Source organism: Crocodylus porosus, unplaced genomic scaffold (assembly GCF_001723895.1).
Source record: "Crocodylus porosus isolate Cpor-Errol unplaced genomic scaffold, CroPor_comp1, whole genome shotgun sequence".
Taxonomy (NCBI): domain Eukaryota; kingdom Metazoa; phylum Chordata; order Crocodylia; family Crocodylidae; genus Crocodylus; species Crocodylus porosus.
Window position 1 is genome coordinate 115727399 of NW_017728943.1, and position 24400 is coordinate 115751798.

Genomic DNA, 24400 nt, shown 5'->3' on the forward strand with positions numbered 1-24400 from the left:
ATCAAAAGGCAGATGATGTATGAGAGAACCATTTCCTCATAAACACACACACACACACTATATATATATATATGTATCCAAGTGCATATCTGGTGAAGTAATGGTTTGAGGATTATTATTAAAAAGGCAACAGTTTGATATATTCAGATGCTGCCTTTTCATGTTCCCTACCAGGTAGCTGGGAAGTTATATTTTCTATGTGTCACATGTTTAAGGCCACGTGAAAGTTGTGCATAGAACTACATGCTTACTCTTTAATAAATCTTACTGAAATCTCACATGTCACGGGTAGGCAACCTTTTCTAGCTGTGGGTCAGAATGACCCACCACAAGTCAGAGGCAAACAGGAGCTAGGACCTGGCTGCCACCAGTGCTCGTCCCTGTGGCAGCACAGGGAGAGTATCTGTAGCTAAAGCCCCCCTACTGCCAAATGCTACCACAGCCCCACATCCATGGGTCATGTTCAGGGGTTCACAGGATAGATCCAGCCCATAGGCAGTAGGTTGCCAACTTATGCCATGTGCAAATGGCCAGATACCATTAGTTTCCATTTTCTCACACACACACACAATTTATGCAGCCATACAGTGTAACTGTATATGCAAACTAGATGCCTAACTGCTCACACATTTTGGAATCATTGATAGAAAAAACCCTCACAATCCCACAGTTTATCAAAGTTACTTTCAATTCATATCCTCAGCATAAAAGCAGGTGCAAACTTCTAGGCTTCTGATCATTTGACAATATGGAAATATGGCTATTAATTTTGACCAAAACAGACCTACAAACCTATGAAAGCAGCTAGGTAGTGGGAGGTTCTCAGTGTATGCAGACTGACCCCTTGCCTCTTAGTATGTTTGTAAAATGTATGAGCACACCCACATATACAGTTAATGAAAACATTTACCATTCATGAAATTTGTAACAGTTTCTCTTTCTGCTATATAACAAACAGATCAAAATGGGTCTGCAATTATTTTTAAAAACTGTTCAAACTTCCTGTCCTCATAATTCAAAAGCTTCTTTCAAATTGATTAATATACCTGTTAGTTTCTGAACAAATCAACAGAAATTTCAGCCATAATGGATTATTTTGCAAAAGCACAAAGCAATTAAAGTGTAGACTTTTAGATTTATGCAAGCATGCATTCCATACCCTCTATGGTTTTTATAGAACTTAATAGGATAGTTTTATATGAGTCCAGATAACTTACTGAAGCACACGGCATCTCCCCGTACCAAAACAAAGATTATGACAAACATTCCAACTTGTTGGTGGGTAGAGAGATCTCAGCTAGGAAAAGGCTAAGTGAGTTCTCCTGATATATGTATTTTTTGATGTAGGTGGCTCAGTTATAATCAACAGGTATAATTAACAAGATGGGGATGGTTCTCAAAAAATTTAAAGGGGCTAAGGAGCAAGCTGAGCAACCCTGATGTAGGCACAACCACGTCAAGGGAAGAGTACTGAACTTAATCACTGTTCACTACAGTAATAGAGCTAAACCACAGAACAGACATAATTCTCTTGCACTCCTCGTAGTGCATAGATGATTTTTAACACATGGTTGAGAGAGACACTTGCTTATATAAAACTACACTGATCGTCAAGAGGAGCCCAAGACTGGAATCATCAAGATTAAGAGCCAGTGGCAAAGCCAGGTAGAGGAAACTTGTAGGAAGCAACACATTCTTATGCCCTGTCATTTCTAGCCTAAGACCATTGCTTGCTGCAACAACAAAAGTTAAAATAAACACATTCCTCAGCCCCAAAATCCAGAAGAACCATCTGACAAGACTGCAAAAACAAAATTATTTTTAGCAGTTAGAGCTGTTCAGTATTTTAGAAACTGAGAGCCAAGCTACAGCTCTGAACAAATATCTGATCCAAAAAGTGTATTCAGAAAAGCTGACCACATGACTTCACAGTACCTGAGAACATGAAATGCAGGAAGCACTGATTTGCATTCAGCTAGTCCAGGACACAGAAGATTGTATCCTAAACATACTCTACCTTATTTATCTAGTTTTGGAAGAGGCTGGCATACACTAGTCTCAATTGTTGACCTTATTTAATTATCACACCATTTTGAACGGCTATTTTTAGGACAAGTTTTATCAGCGTCTGAACTCAACGATCTCCTACAGAAGAACTTTAATACCCAGCTTCATTTACATGGAACTTTTCCCAAAAATATACATGACTTCTAGAGAATTCCGTATATGCATATACTGCATTATGAACTATGCTATGAGCTCTTTCCTAAGATAGCGACAAACAACTGATCTGAGGACAAAATATACCTTAAGAAGAGTGAACAAACTCTACTTCACTCTGATGTAATTTTATTACAATCTCAAAAAATCTCTGCTCTGGGAATACATCTCCCTCTTTCATGCACACATACTTGCAGTTTACATTGTAGCCTTTCTTTCTTTTTCTTCAAATTTAATTTGAAGCACTTATGTCTGATGAAGCTCAAAAGATTTGAAGGAGCTGAAAAATCAGATTATATAGTTTTACAGGGGAAAAAAGGACTGCTTTATTTAGTAAAAAGTTGTCTTTGGAAGTATTAAAATACAAACCATAAATACATACAAGTCAGTAAAGTAAATATTAACTGTTTCCAGTTAATATGAACCACAGGCTATAGAAAATATTTCTGATAAATATAGCTTATGATTGCAACTAAATTAAAAAGTTACTGAATATAAAATGTAGCTTTTGCTACTCTATTTTATAGAAAGCTTTTTTCTTGGAAACTGTCAATACATCAGAATTTAAATGAATACTCAGAGCACAAGCATTAGACCTCAAAATGATTAAGCACATCTAAACCTAACTGAATCGGCAGTCATGCTGCATCCCTAGATTTTCAAGGTCTTCTATTCTTCTGTCAACAATACACCTACATATTGCAGAAAACAACTGCCAAGACCACACGCCACTGCCATATAAATAACATTTCAGCAGTTTGAAATGTATAGCCATAGAATGTGTTAAAAGTATAAAAATCTATTCCTATGAAAAATGGAAGTATAAGAAGATTTTATTAATCAAACTATAAACTGGATGTCCCCAGAAAAAGAAAAGCTGAAAAAGCTACAGGACCATCACAAACATATGGATTTAATACCTACTTATTTTTATTTATTTCTTACAGCTTATTAAGCAGTTTCCTTTTCTAATACTAAATCTCTTTCTCTTACAGATTAATTCACTTTTAGATTGGTCCAAGGATGTGAAACTTTTTCATTTATCCATCACCTGGGCTAAAAAAAAAAAATGAATGATTTTCAGTTTGAACGCAGTACGCTAAGACAAGAGACCCATGTCCAAAACTACTATGCACCTCTCAAATACGTATGGATGGTCTCTACATTGCACTCTTTAATAAAGATGATGCTTATCCCTTTATTTGTTCTAAGAGATTAAACAAGGTAAAATGAAAAAGCTTAAAAGTAAAAAAATATATAAAAAACAATAATCAAATATACAGACTTCTATTTAGAGCTTACATTTTGTTAAGGATTTTTTTTTTTTTTTTTACTTACATGCTTTAGGAAAAAAATCAAGGTTCAAAAGGAGACTGTTCCACAGAGCCAAGTGATTACAGTTGTTGTCTACTGGGAAATGAGCCTCTCTCTCTCACTCTCTCAGTCATGAAATAAGTCCCAAACTGTCTGCTGTGCCAAACTGCATTCAGATACCTCTTAGCACCACCAGTGTCTTCTTCAGAAGTCAGTTCTTACAATACCTGGACTCTTCTCACCCCCAAAACTCCCATCTTACTACATAATACTGAGGTGTCCTTACCAATGTACTTTCAGATAAATTAATCAAGCTGCACAGAAAAAAATACGAGGCAAAGAAAAAAAAGAAAAAAACCCAGATACTACATCTTCTGAGGCTGCACTATTTCCTTGCCCTACTCTTTCTTAGAGTCCTAAGAAAGATTTCCTACCTATTGTTCATCATGGGAACAGTCCTAAATCAAGGCTGTAAAAACAAAATCTGTTTTAATTATTTTTTGTTCCTAATCACCAAGCATGTATAATAATCCTACTTTCTAATTCATCGATTTGGGTTTTTTTTAAATCTTACATGGACTGGAGAAATCAACATGGTCATACAAAGAGTTCTGACAGTAATAGGCACTCTCCAACAGAAAGACGGCAATCAATTATAAACCATTTGCAGAAATTGCAGGGCTGTCACAGACTCGTTTACAGCTGCGGTTCATCAAGTCAGGCTGCATTTGATTGCCAAGCCATTTTTTCCACTACATCTAAAAAACTAGGACACCCTCCGTTAACTCTTAAAAACATCATTAGCATTACTGTATTCCACCCAGAGAACTCAACTGCAATATGGTGTGGGAAATAACTTCAAATTATGCACAACCCAACAGAACTGCTAGACATGACAGAGACTGCAGGATGGAGGGAGGCCAGGGAGCAAATCCATCTGTCTGTTTCCTTCCAGAACCAATTAAATTAGCAGCTGCAACATAATTTAGAGCGGTGATTCTCAACCAGGGTGCTATGGCACCCTGGGGTGCCATGAGATCTTTTTCAGGGTGTTGCGGGGTGCCATGTAGAAATCCGCAATGTTAAAAAAGCCTGCCTTGTTCTAGCCTTAGTTCTTTGCAGCAGAAGAATCATTCAATTTTTTTTTTCTGTAGTCAAAAAAACAAGTGAAAGTGAAGAGCTGGCATCTTCTGAGGGGTGCCTTAAGTCTAACACAGTTGAGAACCACCAATTTAGAGGATCACTGTAGCTTATTCAATTTCCCACTGTACTGTAAATTAACTTCTCTCCGTTTTTATAGCTATCCCTAGTGAACTCTCTAAAAGTTCATATCTTCTGGTGTATTTGATAAAGACACAGGAACAATTTTGATAAACGCCTTTGTTTTTCATTTTGGCAATGAAATATTTCTACTTCTTTCTACAAAGAAACAACAAACAGGATCCAATATGCTCAGTTTGTGTCCCTGATTTATTCACAAATTCCTGTTTTTCTTTTTCCAAAACATGCATACTTACTGGGCAAGATAGAGGGCACAAAAGGATCCTCCTGAGCATAAGTATGGTTCAGGCTAGCACTACCAACAGTGAGAAACTCCCCAGCATGTGCGCAGATGCCAGAATCAGAGGATAGCAGGCGTTTTAACCCCCAAAGTTCCTCAGACAACAATGCACATCCACATTACCCCTAATGAGTACAATGAATTCTGAACAGCAAATCCAGCCTTCTACTTTATGACACAAATGGTCTTCTGGAGTTTAACATGTGTGGCAGACGCACGAAGTGCGAAGGTAGGTGTGGAAGTGCCTTGCACTCTGGTACAGCAAAAAATTCCTCTCTGTAAAGGTCCCTTATGCACCCACCCAGTGCTGCATCACCTAGGAAATGTAGAGCTGCATAGATCTTTCCAGTTTCCACCCCATGGAGAAGCTGTACAAGGTCCCTTGAAGACTACTTCAACTATTAGTTTGGAGTAGCCCGCAGAAAGGCCCCAGAAACTAAGGAAAGCAGTTTCTGTGGCCAGATGCTAGGTAACAAACCTGAGCTAAAAGAAAGATGCATCCTATTATTATGCTCTTTCAAATTGTATAGCTTTATTCATTTTCAGTTTTATTTTTTAAAGTATTTTGGCAAGCTACTTCTACAGTACAAATTATATCATGATGCAGAGCTAGCAAAAAAAAATGACTAATTTTAGTTAATCAAAAAATGCAATGTTGTTATTCAGCACCTGCCCTGAGCCACAACATGCTTCTCAACAAAAGAAAAAACAAAAAAATTCCTTAGTCAGAACTGTAATGTCCTCAGAGCCGAGGTCACAAACTGGGAAAAAAAATATCTGGGGTGTAATGCTCTACCAGTCTGCTAGAATAATCATACACTCTTGTGATGACAGTTTTACTAATCTGACTTCTTCTCCTAGTGATAACAACAACCAATACGTCTATCAAAACCAATGCTTTCAAAAGCAGCCACTCATTTGGGATGACCAGGAGAAGACAACTCGGTCCTGACTAAAAGAAGTGCTGAATACTCCCAACTCTGCCCAAATGTTATGGGAGCTTTGTGTGCTTAAAGAGATTTGTAAAAATTAGGATCAAGTTATACCTCTGGGATGGGTACTCAAAAACTGAGGCATTCTATAATTGGTAGCTTCTTCTGAAAGTACCTGTTACCTTGGACAAGTCAACTCTAAAAAAAATCATAACAGCATTTGAAATGACAGCAGAAGGAATATGAATGGTAACAGAAAGGGCTAATCAACTAAGACATGTATGGTGCAGTGAACTGGTAGGCTATGTTCCAAACTCTTGAGACCCAACTTCAAAGGCTCACCTTTAGGTGCCATGTAAAGATGAATTTGGTAATCGCTATTTAGTTCTATATAGTTCCACATCACAGTTCTATAAACCATATAATAGCCATGCCCCAGGGGTCCTAACAAGTCAGAGCTGACAAGTTAATGGTATTAATCCTTCCCATTCATAAGTACCAATACCTCTATTAAGAAAAATAATATATATATATGCAAACACATATAAATCAAACCCTTCTTTCTGCGAGATGCAGTATGTGATCTAAAATAACCCAATCTGTTGTTTTATTATATTGAATGAATCTCTTACCTGGAAAGGTGGTTCAGCCTTTTCCCTGTGTGGTACTTGGTCCAAAGTGCCATCAGTAGAGCTCCTTTTCAAACTGGCAGTGACATCAGGCACATTGCTAAAATCTGCATTTGAAAAGAAAAAAAAACCCGAGTCACAGTTTATACAGAAATGACGAAAGGAAAAATAATCTACTTGTTTCCATTTGTAAATGCTTTTAAGCTTATAGACAGGACACTTTTTGGCAAGATGCAGTTGTTTTCCCCTTGCAGACAGGACACTTCTTGGCAAGATACAGTCACTTTCCCTCTATATAACATCAGAAAAGGAAAAAAAGGAAACAGAAAAACTTCAAACTGTACAAGGAAGCTCTGCTTTTTAAAATGCAGTCAGATAGCAAAGACTAATCTCAAGTAATGTATCTATTTTCTGTACAAAATAAACTTAAGAGATCTATTTAACTGTGTGCTTCCTGATGTAGCATCATCTGTCTACAATGCAGTACAGTCTGTGCCATTGATAGGGATCACCAAACAAAATAATAAATCAACAAAGTAATTTTCTTTGGAGGAACACACAGTTCTATGACATGACTTGGTTTTAAATTCCTTAATGGGGCAAAAAGGGAATACCATCTCGCAACACATCACGCAGTCTTTAACACTGAAACATTCTTTCTTGTCTTGTCCTTGATTCCCTAAAATATTTAACCATTTGCATCATGCTCTGTGTGTGTGCATGTATATGTACGCATGCACTCAGACACACATACGCTCATACAAAAAACACACAAGATTCTCTCTTTTGCTATAAATTTATAAATACCTTGGCCAATTCAGAAAACACAGTAATTCCCTAGTGTAGCAATACCTGGTCTGAACTACTGAAAACCTAAAATTGCCAAGGGCTGAGATAATCTCTATGAGTAAAGTCGTCATACTCTCCAACGCTGGACGTTTAACAGTAATAAAATAGCTCCCCCCATATCCCAAACAAACTATTCAAGGGTTAATTTACATATTGATGTAGAAAGGACTTATCCTTTCTACATTGTTGAGCATCACTACCAGAAAGAGGTCATTTTACCTTGCCTCAGGGATGAAGTTGGACTAGATGACCCCCTACAGGTCCCTTCCAGCCCTACTTCTCTATGATCCTACCCTAATTATCAAACAACAGTATTACTACAGCCACATTAAAAAATAAATCATGGCTCGGACCCCATAAATCCAGCTACTTGGCTTAAAAATCATAAGATTCAAGAAGAAGTTATAAATGTAGAGTTCTTTTTCTGCCTTAAGGTCAGATTTTAAGCTTTTCTCAGCAAACCTCAGCAGCAGCAACTTTGTTTTTGTTTTGTTTGGTTTTTTAAGTGAAACTGAGATTCTTTATAATCACCTGATGGGAGGAACAGGGGCTTTAAAGGTGAAACATGAAATATTACAAGACCTGCAATAAAGACACAAGAACTAACAACAGTGAAATCACTGAGAACCCCAATGTCTCCAACACATCTTTGTTTAAGCCCTATAATGGCCACCCCTGTTATCCTGTTTTACCAAACCAGTAAAAAGGGTAGAAGAATAGTGGTCGAGTCTCCTCTTCCTAGTTGGCTCAGAGGTCTTCTTGCAGTCTGCTGTCTAAGCTCACTATGTCACTACAGTGGTAGCTGAGACAGCAGTGTGGAGCCACAGCACTGTGGAGCCAGGGCAAAAGAGGTTTGAGCTGGTAGGGAAAAATGAATTCAATTACTGGCCTCCTGCCCACACAGTACCAAAAGAAGCAGCAGCTTCTGTCTGTAAGAAGATTCAAACAGAGGCCAAAAGGCAAGGGTTAACAACTGGGAGGGGAACTGAGAAACTAACTGCATAGCTGGAAACCATAAGGGAGAAAAGCCAAAAGGGAAGCTAAGAACTAGTTAGGAATATTTCTTGGGGGCAGGAGAGGACATGTAGCCAGGAAGCTTGGGAGGGCTATGTCAGAATCAAGGGAAAGTGTTGCTGTCCACGCTGTTCTGCAACTGTGAATGATAAAAGGCATTCACTCTCCAATGGTATCATCCCAATCACTTTTGTGAGCATTTTAAGTGCACATTAAAAATAACTATCTATGTCACCTTAGAACGAGCTTAGATGCTGTTCTGCCAAGAAACTGGAGGCTCAAAGGTTTTCTTACCACCACCCATTTACCTAGTTAGAACCATCTCTCCCATTCCTCAGTGTTTTCTTCTTAAACAACCTCCTTTTTTTTCCCCTTAAGTGGCTCGTGATGCCCATATACCATGCAATATCCCTACTTGCCACCTTCCTCCTGTAAAATAAACAAAACTTTTTCACACAGTCCTTCAACCAATAAGCCATGTTTTTAAGAATCTCACAAGATGTATACCATCTCACCTTATTTTTTAACCCATTTATTTTTCTCCCACCACATGCCTAAGTTAATTTTTCCCCAGTAGTCTGTTCTTTTTATACTTAGTTTAAGACCCAGTCCTTCAAGAAGGCACATGCAGAAGTCTACTGATTTCTACTACAGCCAGTTCCATGAGTCACACACAAGAGCCAAGATATTGGCTTCAAAATCATAATATTATTGTAAAGATTTAATTTGTGCTCTTTTATTTCCTTTTAAATTTGGTGTACTCCATATCTGCAAACTTCTCTGCACAACCAAATATTGCAAGATTCAACCCTGTCACTAGGCTCAAACACTCCGACTCAGTTTGTTCCTTCTACTAGATGTCAGAGGCCTTCCCCTTTACTTGTCCCAAAAGTATGCATATAGCTCAGGAGAGCAAACCGACTCCACACAGGAAGGCACACAATTCTTCTGTTCTTTCAATGGACAACCTAATTCATCTCCAGAGGCAGAACCCTATTCCCCTCTGAAAGATTCTCCATTGGAAGAATTTGTATGCACCACCAGACATGGATCTTGTTCCTCCCTGGAAATATAGTTCTCCATTCTCTCAGCAGTCAACCTTACCACAATCTTGCATGCTTTCACCGTAAAGACAAAGACTAGACAAAAGTACTTTAAGGTGCATACATAACTGGTTGGATCATCACGATAAGTGAATAGTGATCAGTGGTTCAACATCTAGTTGGGAGGTGGTTATAAGTGGGGCTCCCCAGGAGTCTGTCCGGTATTAACATCTTCATCAGTGATTTAGATGATGGGATAGGAATATGCACACTTAGCAAATCTGTGGATGACACTAAGTTGAGTGAAGTTGCAAACACTCTAGAAGGTAGGGCTTTGGACATCCAGCTTTAGATCCTACTATTTAAGAAAACGTGGACAGATTGGAAAGAGAGTCCAGTGGAGGGCACCAAAAACGATGAGGGCTGGAAAATATAACTTATGATGAAAAGCTGAAAGAACTAGTCTGGAGAAGATTACAATCTTCAAAGATGTTAAGAGAGGTTATAAAGAGGATGGAGATGGAGATTTGGCTGTAGGAGACAGAACTAGGAGCAATGGCCTAAAACTGTAGCAAAGAAAATGTATGATGGAGATTAGGAAAAATTTTCTGACTATGAGAGTAATCAAGCACTGGAACAGGCTACCTAGACAGGTTGTAGAATCTCCATTCTTGGAATTTTTCAAGAGCAGGTTAGACAAACACCTGGTTTAAGTCAGGGATGATCTTCCCCTGAGGAGGGGGCTAGACTACCTGACCTCATAAGTTGCCTTTCAGCCCTACTTTCCTATGATTCCTATACTGGGATCTAGCTGCCTAAGAGGGGAAAGTTCCTATTGCAGGGGTGCTCAACCCCTGGCCTGTGGACCAGATCCAGCCCATGTCATCTGGTCCATGGTACTCCCCGAGGGTCCAGAAATTTGTTGGTGGGGAAATAGTGGCAGTGTTAACTGCCTTCCCTGATGCCAGACTGCTGTATCCGTGGGCCAAATAATGTAGCCAGTTTATATCAATGCATGGGGTTGGGTCAACACGTGACCATATCCAGGTATCTGGGGCTGGCCAGTGCCCTGCACTGCACCCACAGACTGACCCCACAGCACTCATTCAGTCCAGAGGGCTGGAAGATTAGGGATCCAGAGCTCTTCAGAAGGAAACATCTAGTGAACTAGTGAATCCAACTGGGAAGGAGGACCAGGGGGCTTTTTGGCCCCTGCTCCCTATGCTATTTATGCATTTGGCATTAAATATTCATTGCATAGCCCAAGTCTAGTAACAAAGAGATTTTTCTAGGCCAAAGCAGAGGTACATAAGAAATCTAAGGCACTGAAGTATTTTTCTGGCTCCTGTGCATACAACAGGATTGTGTTTAGTGATTTCAATGCCTAAGTGCTGTTTTGATGGCTCAGAGGTAGAACAGGACCTGGGCCTCTGTCCCTTTCCCCTTCTCCCTTCATTTGCATTCCATTTTAGTTGTACGATTTTCAGGGCACAGACAGCACATTTATAGAGCTTATGTCATTAGGATAACATTTATTACTGTAGTAAGGGGAACTGACTGTAACCACAATTTTAAAAAATACATTTAAAGGTTACAATGATGTTTTATTAGCTAGGAAGAGGCCTCATGTTGGGTACATCATGTCCTACTACAAGCTGGATACTATAATTTAGCAGAAAAGAAATGAACTGCTGATGTGTTTTGCACTTGTATTGTGTCAGTTTTTTTCTTCCTTTGTGATGAAAACAGAGCTTCCTTTGGACTTTGTTCCAATATCCCATTCATACCATCTGTCCTGCTCCAACAGGACAGATAGGCATTGACATATTAAGTCACATGACTAAAAACTACCTAATTCTCCTAAGATCCCTGAGAAAATAAATGTACTGTTCTCCCAGAGTATACTCTACAGTTGGGGCAGTGAGGGAGGGTGGAGTCAGGAAGGGAGGAGAGAAGCACACCAAATTTCATATTCCTATTATCTCTTCTTGTAGGACCTTTTCTGCATGAAATGGAACTACTTGAAGTAAAATCAAAGGAAATAATTATACAGCTTCCAATTGTATTTGTTTTAAAACTCCTAGTTTAGCATCAGGCTTGTATTAACAAAGTCTGCCTGAAATAAAAATATAAGTACGTTATCATTTGGCTGGATGATAGCCTATCAGATTGCTTCTCAAAACCAAGTACTAAGTTTGCAGAAGAAGAACATAGCAGAGACAAGAGAAAACATCACAGATACACAGTTAACAAAATGATTTCACATAGTGTTACACAGTGTCATTCTAGATCTTTGCTTAGTAGCAAAGGGGTGGGAGAGGTTAAAATGGGATGGGATTAATGAGTATTTTTACCATGTGGTTGTGAAGCACAAAATGTACATAGTATCCAAGCTGCTTGTTTTCGTTTTAAATATCAGCCACCGTGCCATATTTTGCTCTTGGCATCCATCTGGCCATGTTCCAGACTCTGCTTGTTTTCTGCTACTTACCACAGTGCTTGAAGTGGCCAAATCCTCAGCTAGTATAAATCAGCGTTGCTCATTGACTTCAAGAGAGCCCTGCTAACTTACACCAGCTGAGATTTCAGCCCCACAAAGAACATTAAAATAACAGTGCAACTGGGATTTGAGAAATTTTATTCTCTATCCCAGACATTGTACATCCAGCCATGCCAATCCCTATCATGCCACTGTGCAGCTACCCCCCTGATTTTGGGGATCAGACAGGGAGCAGCTCTGTCCTGGAACCCGGGGCTGCCCTGTTTGCAATCACAATGCTCAGCTGAGCACCAGGGTCAGGCATGGAACAGCCCTGGGTCCTAGGTAGAGTCTCAAAGCTTCCCCCAGCCTAATCCCTGGAGTCAGGCTTGGGGTAGCCCTAGGATTCAGGGCCATCCAGTGCCAGTCACAACAAACATTGTTCACGTAGGCCCTGGAGAACTCTGGGTCTGGTTCCGGGGCTGGTGCTGACAATCAGGTGACTGTCAGCACCAACCTCAAAACAGCCCTGGGTTTGATTCAATCTTCTGTGGAATTTCTTTCATTTTATCGCACCATAAACATGTGGCTTGTTGTTATTTACGGCACATTTGGCATATTACTTGTGCCATAAATGCAATGTGTACTAGGTGTCTTAGGGATTGTAGCTGCATTGATCTAAGGACACAGGCAAACAAGGTTCTTTGGGTAATGTGATATATTTTATTAGACCAACTAAACAGTTGGAAAAAAACTGTTCTTTGCAAGCTTTCAAGCACAAACACCCTTCTTCAGGCATTGGGAGAAGCTGGTGGTGTTGTGTGTGCTCCCCTGGGTAGAATAGTAGCCGATATGCAAAATGCAGGTCTATGAAAATGCAAATGCATGGCAGTGAGGATCAGAAGGAATGCGAGACCATAGGTATGAGATGGGGGTGGAGGGGAAGAGACACGACATTGAACTGGTGATAGCTGGTAAAATGCAGACAGGTTACCTGGGGTTTCATAGTTGGTAGGGTCAGAAGGGACCTGAGTAGATCATCTAGTCCGACCCCCTGCCATGGCAGGAAAGAGCACTGGGGTCTGCCTTAGGGATAGATTTCTGTTAACTATATATCAATAAACGTAATTTCTTGTCCACGGAAGATGTTGGATTTATTTTGTGTGCCACTGTGTTCATGGCAATGGCTCAGTAAGTAGAAATAACAGAAAAGGAATTCCAAATTTAAATGCAAAATTCTTAGTAATACCATGCAAAACTTCTAATTTGTATTCCATAGGAAGATGCAGTCTTTTTTTTAAATTCCTCTCATGCTGAATTGGAACAAAATGTTGGAATTTCTGAAGAGTTTTGTTTTAGAAATAATAGAAAGACCTCTTCAAAATGCTTTATTTCAGTGAAGTCAAAACACTTCATATATCTTCTCATTTTAAATTTTAGTGTCTTACAAGAAGCAACAAAATGGAAAAAAACTTTTTTTAAGGTCGAAATAACCTTTAGTAATAAAATACTGTGGTAATTTACCATAAAAAGCTTTCAGTAACATTAATCTGTTACTGCAAAACTTACGGATTTTGGCAAATAAGCATTTTCAAACAGAAAAACCTTCAAATAACTCTACCATGACATACATTATTATACTTTTATCAGTGACTGGGTGAAGAATACCTAAAATACTTTAAGCTGACCTAAATGCTCCCTGAGAGAGTGACTCAGTATGGCTGTCACCCTAAGAATACTATAAATGCATCTGCCCATACATGTTAGGTATGTATATAGCCCCTACCAGCTTAGCACATTTGTGACTACTCCTGATGTATCAGTGGAGAGAAGTTTACATCAGTATACAGTAATATTAGCTAGAGTTTGCCCTGCATTTAGTCTCTTGGGCCAGGCTGGTAAGTGCTTAGATTTGTATTTGACCCTTTGTTTCAATATCTTAATGCCATCTCTCTCTCCCCATGCACTTCCCCCCTCAAATACATAATGCTTCTACCTGTAATTCTGTGACTTTTTCATTCACGTGTGGCCATTTTTATAGTCCTTTCTAGCTAAAAATAAATTACAAGGGCCTGGCAAATAGCTGATGGTATCGTCTTTAATATGGCTACACAGGAGAGTGTCCTCTGAGACTAAGCACAATTTCAGCCAGTTATAAGGCTGGTGTCCGACTACCCGACTTCCAGTCAAAAAAGCGGCAACCTCAAACTCTATAAAAGGCTACACACTTTGAGGGGATGAAGATACAAACTCCCCAACATTATATGCTCTGTATGAAAAAACTCATCCACATTACATTACATTTATACCAAGCTTGGTGCTTTCCTCAAATAGCGAAATGATGAGAGGTCAAGAGACCCTCTTCAGCTCTCCTAGTTACTAGCAAGACCAATGGGAACTCATGGGATGTGGATCAATTTTTTGAGAAATACGTTACCTATTCAATTGACTTACCATACTTTATGGCATACGAGCAGGCAGATATATAGGGAAGTCTGTACATGTGCAAGATGCCTGCTCCAATGCATTCTAGTTAAAATGCTGCAGCAGCCTTGCTGTCATGTGTATTCAGTGTCCCTGCATTTCAAAATGTTGAATGAGCTCTGGTTAAAGCACCCCTGCTGCCTTTTGAAGCATGAGATGCTGAATACACAAGAAGCTGCTGGCATTTTAATTAGAGCGACTTCCAAGAGCCGCTCTAATTAAAATGCACCCCTCCACCCCAGAGCACGTGTAGATATCCCCGATGATTCACCACCACTGAAGAGTGATAACAACATAACCTTGATCCTTGCGTCTCTTCAGTGATGCACACACAAATCAATAAAGAACTTACTCAAATGCTTGAGATTTAAGAATATTTAAGAAAGAATATCCTCTGCAGGCATGTGAAGCAATAATATTCTATGCCACAATCCCAGCCTGGAAGTCAACCTGAATATGTCAACATCAACCATCCTGCAATTAATTCATTTACCATAAAGAACCTGTCAACAAATGCAAATGGCACCTATCTGCTTTGTCCATTTAATTAAAGAAGCTTTAATTACAATCTAGTCAGAGCTATTCTTACTAATTCAGCTACTCACTGCAAATGAAGGGAAAATTACCATGTGAAGTAAGTTGTAACAGGGAACCTTGCTTCTAAATACCAGCCTGTTAAGACTTTTTTTTTTTTGTTAACGTGTTAGGCTTTGTTCCATTTTAAATTTTCTTATGAATTTGAAAAACATCTAAGGCACATCCCGAACACATCAAGTGTTATCCAAAGTGCCAAGAATCCTGAAATGGCATAGCTTCTTTCTGTTCCAAAGTAAAAGAAAAGGAAGGTGAATTTCAAACTGCCATTCTATTGACAACAGTAAATTGATGAAAAACACTTTAACAAACTCTAGATAAAAAGAACAGATGGCACCACAAAATTAGATGTACCCAAGTCTCTTACTCTGAGCAGGCTATGCACCCTGCAGAAACATCATGCCCCACTTTGGGGAGTGGGAGAGATTCCATGCATGAGGTTATCTGCTTTAACAGACTTCAATAATAGTCCTAACCTTAGTAAAAGTATAGAGACTACAGCTAGATAGGAAACGTTTCTGATTCCATGGCATTTTTTGCCCATTCTGATTCAGGGCAAAAACAACACTTCCCCCAACTCCCTCTCCAAAAAAGTCACAATAGTGAATCTCATGGTGGCCAGGACACACACTTGGCATGTGATGTGGAAGACCCAGAGGAAGACCCTTATTTACCCAACTCAATCCAAGAAATTAAGCCTAGGTCTCCCACATCCCAGGAAAGTGACCACCATGTTACTAGCAATTCTATAGTGAAGGCAAAGGAACAACAGGAGGGGCAAAGGGTCTTTTTCAGTCTCTCCTGTTGAAGCTCTTTCATTTCATATATATGAATACATTAAAGGTACCAGACAGAGCCACATAATCTAACTGTAAAGAGTAATGGCTAGGACACTCACATGAGAGATGCATTCAAATTCATACTAATGAATACTTAATTATTTATACAAAATGAAACAAATGGAGACTGAGGCAGGATGGCTCAGTGAACAGAAATGGAAATTATCAGATCTGAGATGGGAAGCAAATCCAAAGAGCTTAATGTACACAAGATTATGGAGAAAGGAGGAGATAATCTCTATCCCAAGACATTGAAAAATTGACGCATCAAATTGCAAGTCTATTATCAAGGATTTAAAATAAGTTCTTGAAATGGAGGTTGGTACCATATGACTGGGGAACAGCAAAACAGTACCTGTACTGAAGAAGGTGGAGGTGGGGATGGAATGATACCAGGCAACTACAAGGTCTGACAGTTTGACTTCAATAGCAAACAGTATAAAATGCAACATGGGTTTAGCAAAGATTGGTCACCCCAAACTAACCCAATAACTGATTTTTTTAAGACAATGGATACATGAGGTAGATAGGATTTAAGTAAAGCATTTGATATAGTACCATATGGTAAATAGATGGAATAGATATGGATTAGAGTAAGAATTTTAAGGAAAGTAGGACTAAAGGGAATTTAATAATGGGTTATGCTGAAAGAAGAAATATCAACCTGGATGAAGGTTACCAGTGCATTTCAACAAAGACAGAATTTGGGACAGATATTTTCAGAAATAACCATAGTATGAGAAGCACAAATGTGCTGATAAAATTTAGTGATGACCCAAAATTTAGGGGGCATCATCAATAGATAGTAGGAGTGGAATGGGATCCAGGAAAAAATGAATGACCTTAAAAACTGGAGTAACAGAAAGGATTAAATTAAATAGTGTAGGAGTGTAAAGTCAGGAAATTAGGAAATAAAAATAAGAATTTCTCTCTGTAACCTATGGGCCCATTAGTTGGGAACAGAAGAGGAAAAAAAACCTGGGTGTATTAGTTGATCAGATGATTACTACAAGCTACCATGGTGCAAGCATGAAAAGGCCATTGATGCACTAGCCAAAATATTTCCAGTAGACATAGGGAAATATTAATGACATGCCCAGCCCCTAATGAGACCTTCTCTGGAACACTGTGCACTTCCGATTACTAAGGTTCAAGAGAGATGAAATCAAACAATTACAGATGAGAATTAATAGAACATTTGGGAAAGAAGAGAACCTACATACAAAGAGGAAAGTAAATGTGCATGGCTTGTTTAATCAGCCTGGCACAGTGCAGCTCCTTCCCTGCACCATGCCACTAATTTCTGATGTAGCCAGAGGAACGCTCTTCCTCCCCACCTCTGACACTGGCAGCCCCCTCCTTCCTCACTTCTCTACCTGAATGGAGTAGTGACAGGCAGGTCACAAGGACCCAGCCAGCTCAACTAAAAGGTAGAACTATATGGATTTAGATAGAAGGACAATTCTGGCACAAAAACAAATGGGTAGAAACTGACCATGAATAAATATATACTGGAAATAAGGTTTCTTATTATCAGAGAAATGATGTTTTGTAACAGTAATCCAACAGGAGGAGTAAGGATAAGCAATGTGACCAATCAATGACCAAGATGGTCCCTGCCAGTCCTATATTTTCATCTTCCTAAACTAGCTCAAATCCACAAGGATAACTAGAACATGGTTATAAAGACAACCACGTGACTCTGTACTTCTATTTATTCAAGAGCATGTGGAAAGCAGAAGTGCAAGCTTCCCCACACTGATGCAGTGTTGATAGAGTATTCATTTCTAAAGGCCCTGTCTATACTACAAGCACAACTGAGTCAAAGGAACCAGTTGCTCCACACCTCAGTTCTGTGGTAGTTTCAGTGTGATGCATACAAACCCTAAGCCCACTGATAACGGTGTTGTAAATCGATTGCCTGACGCAGTTTTTTAGGTAGTTGTCCTAGCATTAAAGATATAAGCAGGGTTCAAATTACACTTAGACTCTTGAGGGGGTCTGCAAAAAAATTAAACCGGTTCATTGGAAGGAGCAATCTGATCAGAGACACCCCCACCCCCCAGTTATGATTTTCAAATCTTACAGGGGGGGGTTTGTCTCTTATGGGAAGGCTCAGCCCCACCAAGCTCCCACATAATTCGCACCCTGGATACAAATGTGGTTCATTTCTTGGCCTCTCTACTAAAGCTACCACTTTGACCCAATTTATAATGCTCACACATCATAATGAGAGATGTTTTGCAAAAATCTTTAGAACACTCAATTGTGATATTTTCTGTCTAGTTTGTAAAAGACAGATGGACAGATCCCAAAACATATCATTATGTGGCTTCTGTTTGACTGGGTGTGAAAGAATGTTTATGGAATTAGTATTGTGACCTCATGAAATCCAACTTCGATTAAAACCAGGCCTGTTCTCTAACAACAAAGTCACTTCCACCAGATGATTTGGTGGCCTGTGTGACATGAGATACCAGCAACAGTTTACTTCCAGACAAAAGGCAGCACTGGTAAAAGTCACTATGAGAGCTAGTAATAATTTTCACCCTACAGGGAGTTTCAAGAAAGGAGTCAAGAGCTGAACAGTCATGGAAGCTAGAATATACTTCACCATTAGAGACAGTGACTTTGATCCCTGGCTACAGATGAAGAGTGCATAGTAACTCTCTCGGAGGGAAGTGCAAAGGTGTTCTTTGTGTTTCACTTGATCCTGGGCTGAGTAGGTGCCTAGCCAGTACCTTACAATAATATAAAGTTATTTCATCACTAATTTACACTGGATGCTAGTTTCCACAACATACTGATTCACAATTTTGGGATTAGCATGAAACATGCAAAACATAACAAGGTAATATGTGTATCCAGTGGCATACAGAATAGCACACAGATAACAGAGAATAGCAATGTCTGGAGTACAGACAGATCAGTGGTAGAGTTGCACCATGGCACCCCTCCCTCAGTTTCAGACCACCCTGAAGCAGCAGCAGCAGCAAGGGACTTTAAGTTCCCAAACCAGGTAAGAAGAAAGTGATCCTTTCCTTTTCCCATCACGCTTAATGACACATTCCATCCCTTCTCTTCCCCTCTGCCTCTCCCTTGCCTGCTGTTGATGCTGTCCCCACTGTCTTTAGAGCCACTCTTGCCACACTGCAGCCAAGCTGTGCTGGAAGCCAGGCTCAACCTGGGACAGCAGCAGTGACTAGTGATTTCCTCCTCCCTGACTGATCCTCTTGGATGTCCCCTGTCAACCAAGGCGGCTCACGGATGGGGACCTTGCCCACCACTCCCGCTGTTCGCACCCGAGCCCAGCTCCCTGTACAGCCTGACTGCAGTGGGTCAAGAGATGCTCTGGAGCTTCTCTTCCAGGGCAGTCAGAGACAGCAGGAACAGTGGCAGCAGCAGGCAGGAAAGAAAGCAAATGGGAGGGAAGGGAAGGGGAGCAGATGTGCCACTGAGCCTGGAGGGGAAAGGAGAGGGGAATTCTTACCTGATTTGAAAGGGTGGAGTGGAAATTCTTACCTGCTACTCCCATGGTAGTCTGCCTTTTCTCTTGGGGCACTGGGAAGAAACTGAAAGCAGGGGTGCCGCCACTTTTGCAGCTCTGGTTGCTGCTTCTGCACTCCCACTACCCCTTTATTAAATCTTGAATCTACCCATGGTCCAATAGACTTATATTTTCAGTAATTTTAACAATTATTTGAAACCTGACAAAATTACTACTCTGTACTTAAGGCTTGGAATTGGTAGGTCCAGTTCATCTTGTATGGAAGAATCAACTCAGACCTTTCCCTAATGGCTAGGCATGCTTTAAAACACTACTCAGAGCCCAGCCAATTCAGCATAAAAACTCTCCCCAACTGTCACCTGGTCTACAGTAGAAGACACATGATTTGCCCATAGATAGGGTAATGGGCAGCTGATGAACTCACTAGCATGTTCACTCCCCAGCTTACTCAACAGTAAATTTGTTTCTGTACCTATACCCACTGCTTCCATATTAATGGTTCAATCAAATTATGAAAATTAGAAGTGATGAGACCAAGTACAGTAAATGGACCGCAGCATTTCCTTTTATTGTTGTGGTCAGTGGTCTCAAGAATGAAGGGTTATGTTATGAAAGACTGTGGGGTCCCTGTATTCTTCTAGCAAATGTTACTACCAAGAAAAAAGCAGCTTCTCAGAAAAGTGGAAAGAAAGTTTCCATAATTTCTGGTGTGAGTCATTTTAGGACCCGAGGTAAATTTCATGAAGGTGCAAAACCTTGGTGGTCTTAATTCTTTAATTACCTAATAGGGAAAATACAGAATCAGGGTGTGGTAGAGGAAAGCATTCCACCCCTGGCTAGAGAGCAAAAATGTCAGTGTGGTCAACTCCAATATTTCTTCCCTTTAGAGATGGAATTCATAACTAATTAAGTAGCTCAGCTTGGAAGACAACCAGTATATTTCTCTTGTTCTGATTAAAATATGGTATGCTGATATCAACTGTAGATGCTCTTTTGCAATGACTTTCAAATAATTTTAAAGTTCACATGCATTTTGATATAAGCACCTTTTCTTGATTCCTTCCTTACAAAATTATAACCCTGTCACCTACTTGAATCAACCCCGAGGAAAAAAAGAAAAAAAAAAAGATAATACTTGATATAGAGGAATTTCTCAGAGTATTTTTTTATTATGGTCTTACAGATGTTATCCAAGTATAACAAAAATGCACTAGAACATTTTGGACCTCAGTCATATAGATCTTGGGTAGAGAAACATGACTGGAAAATTAATGAGTTTTGCATGCATCAGAATTAAATCCTCAGTTTCTTTGGTCCAGATTATTCCCTAGGATAATCTTCTTCAGATAGACAATTGACATGGTATTTCCACAGTTCTAGATAAGAGCCATCTCCACAGCCTTTTACATTTCTATTGTCCACTGGATGGCAAAAACAGCTGAGAAAGTTTGGAAAAAAGGCAATAGGCAGACAATGTTCTTTGGGTAAATCTGGTATCTTTTATTAGACCAACTAAAATAGTTGGAAAAATTCTTCTTTGCAAGCTTTTTTATAAAAAAGAAAATAAAAGATATCAGATTTACCCAAAGAACACTGTCTGCTTATGTCTTTAGAGCAACATGGCTACAACCAACCCCACCTTCTCCCCCTCCCCTCCCCCCAAAAAGGGCAAGGCCTACATGAAGAAAGGGAAATAGAGCTATTGAAAATTTGGCACTTAATGAAGCCACCCCTTTAGGCTGCATTAACTGTTACATCTGTTCCTTGCCTCCCTCTCTGCTCGGGAAATCTACTCATGGGAGGGGAGAAGGTCCAGAAACTGTAGTGGTTTGGAAACTCTTAGTAATAAGATTTTAATGGAGCTCTGCTGTTGATCAATGAGACGGGAGGCAGACGGTAAAAGTGCTTGGCCCAGAGACACAGAGTTTCCACCTAGCTGGTGCTAGCCTTTTGGAGCAGAATCTGTGTGGGGCAGTATATGTCTTTTGGAGTGAGATGTGGAATATATTGTTCCCAGTGGGAGGTAGCTTTTTACTAGATGGTCCAAGCCCAAGCCCCCACTTAGTGGAAGACACTTGCCAGGCTTTTTTCAATTTTAAGCCAGCTGGAGAAACCTCAGAACATTTATCACAAGTAGTAAGAGACTAGTTGGGGAGTGAGAAGAAAAGGAGGCAGTTACTTTAATAGCAAATAGAGCCCTTTGAAATGTACTGCTTCCCACGTAGACTTCTTCTGGGAATCCAACGTAAATGCAACACACACACAGGCCATGACCAGATGAGCAAAGCTGTGAGATATGTGGTGCTGCAAACATGTCTGTGGCGCCACATATTGCACATCTATGTTCTCCCTTGCACCGCAGAAAGCTGCCCATATAGGCACTGTTCCACCTTTTTCTTCTGTGGATTTTTTTGACCCCTGGATATCCACACTCAGCCTTCTATACTTTTAAGCTGTTTGCAGAAATGTCCATTTTGAAGTTAGAACAGTCTTCACAAAAAGTCTGGGTTGTTCTACCCTAGTTTAGTAGTTCATCATGTAGCAATATAATTTGACTCATTTTCTTGATCAATAATACGACACTATTTAACAAAGATCACATAAATCAGTTGCCTAAACTTCTGTACTAATGCTTGATTATTTTTTTACATTTCAACAGTAATCTTGGTAGGAATGTTTTGCATGCAATATTCTCTCTCACTAATTGCCAATCAAAAGTGATCAAGGCTTATGAACTTTAAGCACTTCTGTTGACTCACCTTAAAGATTTACATTTCACATTGACTTTACAACATGTCATTACAAAAAACCCCCACCTTGTTCTATCTATAAATTAATCCACAATTGCATCCATCTCTCTGATCGCATTTTATTTAAGACAGACATAATATTCTGAAGCATTTAAAACATTTTCTGGTCAGACAATGAAACTTTCTCAAACTGAAGGGGCCTGTTACACAATGCTTTAAATAGCTCTTATTTCAGGTTGACAGATCAAAGAAAGACCCTATACTCAACTTGATGGCATTTCTCTGTTTACCTGGATGTAACATGGTAATTTTTTTTTAACCCTTCACCCAATCAATTCCCAATCTCCTTGGAATGCTCTGGGTATCAGAGGGCAGAACCCACAGATTTTGCTAAAAAAAGAAAAGCAGAAAAAAAAGCCACTATGAACAGTTGACACTCATCCAGCAGGAAGAGAAGGTAGCAAAAGGGGACTCCTTTTCATTCTTCCTTCAAGATTACTGATTACTCAAAGTCTATTGCATGGCATGGTACAGGCAAAGAAAAAGAGAAAAGAGGGCTTCAGTTATCCCCCCACACTTTCCAGGCTAAGGCACTTAAGAAGATCTTTGGAAGATCATAAAATGAAAGGAAAGACACAGAGACCCTAACACCATGGAAGGTGGAAATCGGAGGCTTGTACAGAGCCTTTGGCACATAGCAGGAATGAAGAGGGGCCTACGTTCTTCAACCATGGAATGGGGGAAATGGCAATTGATATGAGGAGAGGAGGTAATGAGGGCCAAACTGACCCTGAGAACTGCAAGAGTAAGGTGGAGGGAAAACAAAGGAAACACAAAGCTCCTGTCTTAACTGTCCAACCATCATTCCCAAACAGGGAGGAAGAACAGTACCTTGGAGGTGAGACAAAAAGGGGAGATGCAATCTGTCACCTATTAGGCACATTAGTGGATTTAGGCATCTAAGTGTGCTTGTTTTACCCTACTCAAGGCCTGAAAATCCAGTGTGCACCTCTGTTATAGATGTCTACGCTTGGATCAATTGATCAATTAAGAGAGAAGAAAGCAGCAAAAGAGGAAGTTATTTTCTAAATGTAATACGAGTTACAGGTAATAAGAGGTAGGTTAGGCCTACCTAGCTGTTGTAGTAACTCAATCTATGTCTTCTCTTTTTGAAGCACAGAAACTGCATTCTACTGTTTGACATCTTTTAGAGGTTAAAGCCTAAAATTACCCCCCAAGGATTCTACTTTTTTGTGTAGGGATGTTTTTATGTTTTGTCTATGAATGTATTAATCATAGAAAATTACAGTTGAAAAGGACCTCAGAAGGACCTGCTGCTCAAAGCAGGAACATCCCCACCTGGATCATTCCAGCCAGGGCTTTGTCTAGCTGGACCTTAAAAACCTCCAGGGTTGAGATTCTACCACCTCGCTAGGTAACACAATTCCAGTGCTTTACTACCCTTCTAGTGAGCAAGTTTTTCCTAATATCCAAACTAAACTTGCCTTGTTATAAGTTGAGACCATTGCTCTTTGTTCTGTCATCTGCCACCACTGAGAACAGTCTAGCTGCATCCTCTTGGAAACCCCCCTTCAGGTAAAGGTTGCTATCAAATCCCCCCCCCCATTCTTCTGCCCCCTAACCATTTCCATTGCTCTCCACTGGAGTCTCTTCCACATCCCTTCTATAATGGGGGGCCCAAAACTGGACACAGTACTCCAGATGTGGTCCCAGCAGTGCTGAGTGGAGTGGATGAATCACTTCCTTTGATTTACTGGCAACATTCCAACTAAAGTAGCCAAGTATGCTGTTAGCCTTCTTGGTGGCAATGGCACACTGTTGACTCAAATTCAGTTAACCGTCCACTAAAACCCCCAGGTCCTTTTCTGCAGGGTTGCTGCTTAGCCAGTTGGTCCCAAGCCTGTAGGACTGCATGGGTTTGTTCCATCTTAAGTGCAGGATATTGCACTTGTCCTTATTGAACTTCATGAGATCTCTTTTGGTCCAATCCTCCAATTTGTCTAGATCACTCTGAATCCTATCCCTGAATCCAGCATATCTGTTAGTCCCCCTAGCTTGGTGTCATCCACCAACTTGCTGAGAATGCACTCTATGCCATCTTCCAGATCATTATTGTAGGGTTACCATATTTCCAGTTTCAAAAAGGATGACACCTGCTGGGGG

General features: G+C 40.0%; 1 protein-coding gene across 5 annotated transcripts in view; it reads right to left on the bottom strand.

The window, feature by feature from the left end:
- TIAM2 (T-cell lymphoma invasion and metastasis 2) overlaps positions 1-24400 on the bottom strand; it is a 268351-nt gene that overhangs the window by 45443 nt on the left and 198508 nt on the right. For 4 of the 5 annotated variants that reach the window (XM_019550041.1, XM_019550038.1, XM_019550040.1 and 1 more), the window contains one exon: positions 6660-6763. In XM_019550041.1, the coding sequence (XP_019405586.1) occupies positions 6660-6763 (104 nt within the window). Of the gene's footprint in view, positions 1-3558; positions 3578-6659; positions 6764-24400 lie in introns of those variants that run through there. The other variant, XM_019550042.1, reaches the window with a different exon arrangement.